Raw genomic sequence first — 8,709 nt, forward strand, 5'->3', positions numbered from 1 at the left:
TGTGCTGGTTCTGCTGGTTTTGTTGTGGTTTAGTTTTTTTGACATGTTTTTGGTTCTTTAAATAGGAAAACAAACTTCTTGACATGTTACTCTTACATTATAATGCCATCAAATGGACCAAAACTTTGGCATGCATCAAATGGAGATCCTATAAATCCCCCAATCATGAGAAGAGCACCGGGTAGACCAAAGAAAAAAAGGAACAAGTCCAATGACGAGTCAAAAGGTTCTAACAAACTACCAAGACAGTTTGCAACTGTGAAATGTAAGAACTGTGGGAAGCTTGACCACAACACGAGGACATGCAAGGGTAAAAGTGCAGCAGATAGAGAGATACCAAAAGGTGGAAATAACATCAACAGAACAAAGAGAGCAAAGACAACAAGGGTTGGAGGTGATGAGGGAGAAACACCAACAATTTTATCTCAAGATTCACAAGCTCCACAAATTCAAGATTCACAAATCAATTGAAGACACGAAACTTGTGATTTTTATTTTGGTTATTATGAATATGTAATCATACTTGGACCTATATAATTTGGTGACTATGAATATGTACTTTTATTTTGGTTACTTGTGAAGGAACAATTTTATTTTGTAATGCATTAGTATGACCTTTTGTTGGACTTAAGTTATGGAACGATTATTTTGTAATGCAGTAGTATGTAATGATGGAATGATATCAAAATTCTAACTTCAGATTATGGACCAGATTATTCTGAAAAATTGTTTTGATTATTGTCATTATTCTGATTATCAAATTTAGGTTCAAAAATTGGAATATTGTTCTGATTATTTTGACCAGATTATTCTGATTATCAAATTTAGGTTCAAAAATTGGAATATTGTTCTGATTATTTTGACCAGATTATTCTGATTATTTCAAACAACTGCAAAATTGTTTTACCAAATTTTATTTATACAATGATATCAAATTGAGTTATTAACATGTAAAAATAGACAATCAAATTACAATAATACTAATTTCATTTGATTATATTAAACAATTACATTACATTACAATTTCAACCATAAACACCCTAAATTACATCATTACAAAACACCCTTAATCCAATCATTTTAATTACTTCAACATTACAATAACCAAAAGAACAATAATCAAAAGCCAGGAAAGTGTCAGAAAGCCTTTCATTCGTTTCAACTTCAACTTCATTTCATCATCACAATTTTTTGTCACATTATCTTTCTTCTTGAATTCATCAATCCTTTTCATCAAAGACATAATAACTTCTTTTGCACGTTCTGTCATTGGCTCATCAAACCAATCAAAAAAATTGCAAGATTTTTTACCCTGTAACTAAACATAACAACAACTTATAGTTTTATTTTAAATGTTGAAATCACTTTCACATTTGAAATCATGGCTACCAGGTTGGAGGTTTGTGAGATATTTCTAAAATATTGGTAATATATGTATCTATAAGTTGTTATACATGACATGATATTTCCAAAATATTCAATGTTCAGATGGAGGACACGTTCACTTGCTGAAGGCTTTGCAACACACCAACTTGCTCCATTAGCATTCCCTCCTGCACAAGTAAAATTATCCAAAATCAAAACAAATTAGAAGGTATCTAAAGTAATAAAATGAAATTTAAATAATAACTACCTGCATTGAGAAGGAGAAAGAAAAAAACCAGAAGGGAAATAGAGGATTTGGTCATGGTGAAAATTTAGAGAAAATGATGATTGTAGTGTGTATTGTGTAGTGTTTGGAAACAAAGAAATCTGATTAATGATGGAGGTTCCCATGCTACGCATTTTATAAACAGAATTTTGTTGTTTGATTAATGATTATTAATTACTGACATCCACACACCCATCCTCCAACCAACTTCATCTAGAACTCTTCATCTAGAATGTCATTTACGGGTCCAACTTTCATTGCGTAAAAATGAATTTATTAAATACTAAAATTTTAATTTGTAACACTTAATCATAAGTCGCATCACCAAAAAACATAAAATTTAAGTTGAAGGTTGCATCCGGAGGACAAGACTTGTAATTAAGTATAAAAGCAAGTATTAATGGTTAATCTTAAAAATTAAGTGTTTGATAATTTTTTTTTGAAATAACCTACATGTTAGATTTATATATAAAAAAAAGGGCTTACTTGGGTCAGTAAGAACAATGAGAGCAAAGTGAGAGAAGTTGTAGTCTCAAGGGTTTCTTCCATTGTTTGCATAGTACTGATTCATAACAAAAGAGGCATGGTTCAATGGTGTGTTGGGGGTAGAAACATGATCCACTTGCTTGAATCATCTTGCAATCACCCAATCAATATATTGCAAGCATATTCAATGTTCAGATTCAGTTCAATGTTCAGATTCTTGCAATTAACCGACACGCACGCACGGGTTACACACTAGTTAATTTTATTCAACACAATATAATGTTAAAGAATTTAATATTTTATCATTCTATTAGCAAACTTCAAATTCCATCCTGCACAAGTAAATAAATCCAAAATCAATCAAATCTTAACAAATTAGAATTTAAAAGGGTAAGTTTTTGCAATTTAAAGCATTAATGAAAATTTGTTTATTTGATGAAATAGTTTCCACCATTGAAAATTAGATTAAAACAAATCATTTGCACATAGTATCTATATAAGTAAATTTTTAATTGAAATTATGAACAATGTATATAAAGAGAGATTGGAAGTATGATTGAATTAATATCCTGCCATTCTAAGAATAAAACTAATTTTAGTAAATTGATTTGACTCATTTTAAAATGATTTCTTCTAATGTTAATTTGTCTAGTTGCATATAATAAAAATTATTTATTTATTAATATTTATTTGTAAAGTAATTAATTATTTATATAGTTTTTAAATTGCCAATAATACACCCCAAAAATCAAATTATTAAAAACATTTAATGTTTACTGTAATTACTTCTAAATCATATACACGATCGATTCATATGTGTTGGATGTGTAAATTGTTTTACATTTAAAGTGTTTGAAAGTTCATTTTTTTATATTTGATTGTGCCTCCTCAAATACACGGTTTAATTATAGATGCTATGTATGAATATCGGTTACCATCAATGGGAATTTCGTCTAGTTGTATGGTTCTCGCTCTTTGTGCGAGAGGTTCCGAGTTCAATTCTCAGAATGCCCCATTTTCTATATATGTAGCAAACTTCAGTTCTTCTACCATGTCATTCTCACTAAGCATAGTTGCAGCTCCCATAACCTGTATAAATCAAACAAAACAAATTCAACTATTTCAAAATCCCATCTAACACAAAAATAATCCATTTACAAAAACTTACATTAAGTTAAACACATGCTATGCTACACTTCCTTTTTATATATAGAACAAAAAAAAATCTTCTATCCTTATATAATTATATTTTATATCTTCTAGTGTTTTTTTTTTAAATAACTCAAATACTCAATTTTTATTGCGTAAAAATGAATTTATTAAACACAACTTTTAATTTTTAACACTTAATAATACGTCGCATCACCAAAAAACATAAAATTTAAGTTAAATGTTGCATCCGAAGGACAAGACTTATAATTAAGAATAAACTTTGAAATTTTCGAAATATTAACTTTCTAAATTTCGAAAGTTTTCATGAACATGAAACTTTCGAAGTTATTTTTTCCCAAAATTTTAAAACTTTCGAAAGTTTGCATGAACATGAAACTTTCGAAATGTAGAAAACCTTCGGAACTTTCTAACAATCTGAAAGTTTCGAAATATAAAATTTAGAAACATAAAGTTTTTCAATTTCGAAACTTTGGTATTCATGGAAAAGTTCCAAAATGCAGTTTTATTAGTAATAAATTAATAATAATAAATAGTAATAAATTTATAATAATAAACTTATAGTAATAAATAGTAATATATTTATAGTAATAAATTAATAGTATTAAATTTGATATCTAATATGGGAAGTTTTAAATTCATCAAAATTTTCGAAAGTTTCAAATGATCTGGAAAATAGTATTTCGAAACTTTCAAATTTTCTAAAAATTAATTGAAAATTTCGAAAGTTTGGAATTTTTTGAAACTTTCGAAATTGACTTACTTCGAATGTTTGAAATTTTGGAAAGATATGTGTTTCGAAAGTTTCACATTTATCCAAACTTTCGAAATTTTCTGGAAATTTTTATTTCGGAACTTTCATATTCAACGAAAGTTCCGAATGATATGTGTTTCGGAAGTTACAAATTCTTCCAAACTTTCGAAACTTTCTGGAAATGTTAACTTCAGAACTTTCATATTCATCGAAAGTTTCAAAATTGGTAATTATTTCTGTAAAATTATATTTCGAATGTTTCTAATTTAACAAAAGTTCTGAATAGATAATAAAACTCACTTTAATTATTTCAAAAGTTTGAAACTTTCGAATATTAAGAAATTTTTTGTAAGTTTCGAAAGTGGAGGTGAGAAAAGAGAGTGATAAAATAAAAGGGTAAAATGGTCATTAGAAAAAAAATTAGAGGGTGGGAGGTAAAAATGGAGAAGTGTACGGTACAATTCTCTAAATTCACGTTGAGGAGACAAATGGCCCAATGATAGCAAATGGATTTTGAATTAGACTCTGATACTATTTTAAAATTTGAATTAAGCTTTACACAAGTCAACAAAATCGATTTGTATAGTAAAAACTATTCACTATTTATATACATTTTGGTATGTCTTATCTCATCTAATGACTTTTAACAATATGGGCCAAGACCATTGTTCCCTTCACCCAAACTTACGTTGAAGATGCATAAAATGTTCTCAAATTTTAATCCCTTCCACCTATGTTTGTTTTTAAATACACATTCAGATTAATTAATTTGAATGTGTAAAGACACTTTTAAATTAGTCAATTCAAACAAAAATTTGAGACTTTGGAGAAAATATAAGAGTTGAGAAAAGAAATTCCCATCTTTTTATAGGGTGGGCCTTATTTGAAAAGTGACTCATCCAACATATTATATAAGACAGAGGAAGTAGATGGAGGGTATGGTGGTATAAGTTTTTTTTTTTTTTTTTGACATATTAAGATTTTTTTGTTTAGTAAAAATTAACCGATGACAAATAGATTAATTAGTAATGAATGAAGTTAGTAATGAATGAAGTTATAAGGATAAACTAGCTAATAACAAACAACAAAAAGTTAACTAGGGTATTGGATTTAAAGTGTTTGATAAAATTATTAACTAAATTAACTAATAAATATAAAATGACTTAAAATTTTAATTAATATTTATATATTTTTAATTAAGATAATAAAAATAAAAATAAAAATAAAATATTGTATATTATAAGTTGAAACACTATTTGAAGTACTGTGTATCTACTTGATAAGATCAAACCACTAGTTATATAGAGAATATCATATAGTGTATAATTAAGGTCGAATAATCAAAATAATTAAATTTGTTTCACTTTTATTTTTTTACGAGTTTATAGTGTGTTTTTTTTTTGTTTAGATGTTACTTCAAGTACGCTTAGTTTATAACATATATCATTTGCACTAATTTTGACCTTGATTGTCTTAGTTAAAAAAGTTTATATATAAATATTTATTATTTAATTATGTACATACAAATATATGAATTATTAAAAATTTGTATGCTTACATTTATGCAATTACCTCTCAGTTCACTCAAACAATTCAATAAATAAAAAAATACAAATATTAAACGTTTTTATACATATCAGGGGACAGTTCACGAGTATCTCTTTCTCCCTTGGTTTAGTTCTTGATGCTAAAGTAAAAAAATACATATACAAAAAATATCACCTATATGTCACATTACATTAACCTTATTTGTATTTGTATCTGATATTTGTATTCACACACTCATTTAAATGGTAGACTAGCTAGAGATAACTCAATTCCAATCTACAAATATTATTGTCATGTTTAATTTGAAATTTGTAATGATTTCCCTCAAAAACATTAATGATAGAAGAAAGTATATATATGAACAATTACTAATACAATGTTTTGGAACTGTCTCACGAATTGCTATATTAATTCTTATGCCACCATTTTCATGTCTAATAATTTATAGATATGAATTTATAAGACAGTTTGTGTCAATAATTTATAGACATGAATTTATATATAATCATAGTAAAAGTAAAATATCTTTAATAATCTAATAATTGTGATTGGTTATCAATGTAATTTTTTTGTTAAACTAATATATAGGAATTAAATCCTATTTTCTTTTAATTAATCATTGAAACTTCATAGAATTGTCATTGGAACCAACCGTGTCCTTGTTGAGATCTATATACATTGGTCCAAGGTTAAGCCACCAAAGCTAGAACTTTATGCCTTAAAAATGTTTAGTTTCCAAAATTGTTTATAATATTATTAATTATGTTATAAATTTATTTGTTATTATTATTAAGAGTATCGAATTGGATAAGATAAGACCTATCAAAATATACATAAGTGGTAGGTATTCTTCAACCTACAAGTCGATTTTGTGGGGTTGTGTAGGGTTTAACCTAAATTATAAGATGATACCAAAGACTATCCAAGATCTATTAAGCCACCTCTATCAAGTCACTTTTGTAGTTACTCGAATCTTTTATTGAATGAGATAAAACCGATGAAAGTGTATATTAATAATGGGTAATTCTCATTCTACAAACTTAAGACCCAATCCAAATTTTAATATATTAGTTTAGTTGGTAAAATGTAAGATATTAAGTTTATACTATACAATTATTTTATGTTTTTTTACAATTTAATAGTCAGCTTTTGCTTTTAAGTATCTAAACTTGTTGGACCGACCCTACCTGTAGATACTCTGGCTGTGGACTTCAGAGGTCACAAATTAAAAATCCAATTTCGAAATCTAAGCTTGAAATGGAAACGAATTCATCATGGAGAAAGTTTGTTACATTGTGCCACTTGCATGAGAATGAGCATGGCATTAATTTATTACCACTTGCCCACTTGTCTTGTTTTTTTTGGCAAATATGTGCCATCTTTCCTCAAACCGCGTTCGGTCTTTTTGCCAATACCATCCAAATTTCATTTCACATGCTCACACTATTATGCATTCCTTCATTTGTTCATCATTACACACGCATAATTAAATTTCTATATTTTTAGATTCTTAATTGCTAATGCTAAATTAGCTTTTGCAGCTAAGCACTTCAAAAAATCAATATTCGTCGACTCGACTCAAGTAATTAGTAGAAATTCATACAAAAATCATTGCGTCCCTGCTCACGGGATTGCTTTTATAATCCACACCAATTGCATCACTAGTCAAACATTTTTATCGATTAAACAAACCATCCACAATATTAATTTATATTTTTTTAGTATATTCTTAAATTTCTAATACCGATTCTTTCTACTAATAAAGACTATACAAAGTCAACAGTCGTCTAGACAAATTCATTGCATTCATATGACTAGTATAGCAAGACTTCTAGATAATTATGAAATTACTTCGAATGAGTTTGTAGAAAATTGTATTTTTATTATTGACAACTTGGCAACATGAGAAAAGAAGGATGAATAAGAAATTAAACGACAAAATTAAACTTTCAAACAATTATCAATTCAAAGAAAAACTCATTTCAGTTTTAAATATAAAAAGTATATATTATTTTTTTACATTTAAGGTCGAAAAATATATTAATTTGACAAATACCAAAATCATAAAGTGGTTTATGCTATTGGTTCTTCCCCTCTATTTCAAAGTCAAAAATATTTTTGGCGCATCTTATGTAGCGTCTCATTCAGTAGAAGATGCACCAAAGCAACCACCTCAAATACTCAACTTAAGTCAAATTAATTTAATGTGCATCTAATGATTTATCTAGTTTAGTGTGAACACCCTCTAAGAATAATAAAATAGTGGATAAATGAACATGATATCTATAAAGGCTTCAGTTACTACAACTTTAATGTTATGTCATCAAACTTATTCAAGTTAAGTTCAAAGTTATGTTATCTCTAAATCTAAACTTTTGGTTGACTATAGTCATAGTCATTTCAATTGTTACAAATGCTGAAAAAACAACCTTTGAAATTGAAATTGAAGCACTGAATGCTTTCAAAAATTCCATAACAAATGACCCAAATGGAATATTTTCTGATTGGGTTGAAACTCACCCTCATTGTAACTGGACTGGAATTTCATGTGACAAATCTTCAAAACATGTCACATCAATTTCTCTTGTTGCTCTTCAAATCCAAGGTGAGATTTCACCATTCCTTGGAAACATTTCAAACCTTCAAGTTCTTGATTTAACTACAAACTCATTTTTTGGTCATGTACCTCCTCAGATTAGTCTTTGCACTCAACTCACACAACTTTTACTTGTTGAGAATTCTTTATCAGGTTCAATCCCTCATGAATTAGGAAACCTACAAAATTTGCAGTATTTGGATTTAGGTAGTAACTCTTTTAATGGAACACTTCCTAGTAGCATATTCAACATCACTTCTTTGTTAGGTATTGCTTTCAATTTCAACAAACTTAGTGGAAAAATTCCATCAAACATAGGGAATCTAATTAACACTATACAAATTGTAGGGTTTGGGAATAGTTTTGTTGGTTCTTTACCTGTTTCTATAGGTCAGTTAGAAGCTTTGGAATCTTTTGATTTTAGTCAAAATCAATTATCTGGTGTTATACCTAAAGAGATTGGAAACCTAACCAATTTAGTATACCTTTTATTGCTTCAATATT

At 27.8% G+C, this 8,709-nt stretch overlaps 1 protein-coding gene across 1 annotated transcript in view; it reads left to right on the plus strand.

Annotated features, from left to right (window-relative positions):
- Positions 1-7,891: 7,891 nt before the first annotated feature.
- LOC101495688 (uncharacterized) overlaps positions 7,892-8,709 on the plus strand; it is a 4,190-nt gene continuing 3,372 nt past the window's right edge. The window contains 2 exon segments of the mRNA XM_073370056.1: positions 7,892-8,704; positions 8,706-8,709. The exon segment at positions 8,706-8,709 is cut by the window's right edge and continues 1,289 nt beyond it. Of these exon segments, the coding sequence (XP_073226157.1) occupies positions 7,962-8,704; positions 8,706-8,709 (747 nt within the window). The 5' untranslated portion in view covers positions 7,892-7,961.

Source organism: Cicer arietinum, chromosome 6, assembly GCF_000331145.2.
Source record: "Cicer arietinum cultivar CDC Frontier isolate Library 1 chromosome 6, Cicar.CDCFrontier_v2.0, whole genome shotgun sequence".
In the NCBI taxonomy this organism is placed as follows: Eukaryota; Viridiplantae; Streptophyta; class Magnoliopsida; order Fabales; family Fabaceae; genus Cicer; species Cicer arietinum.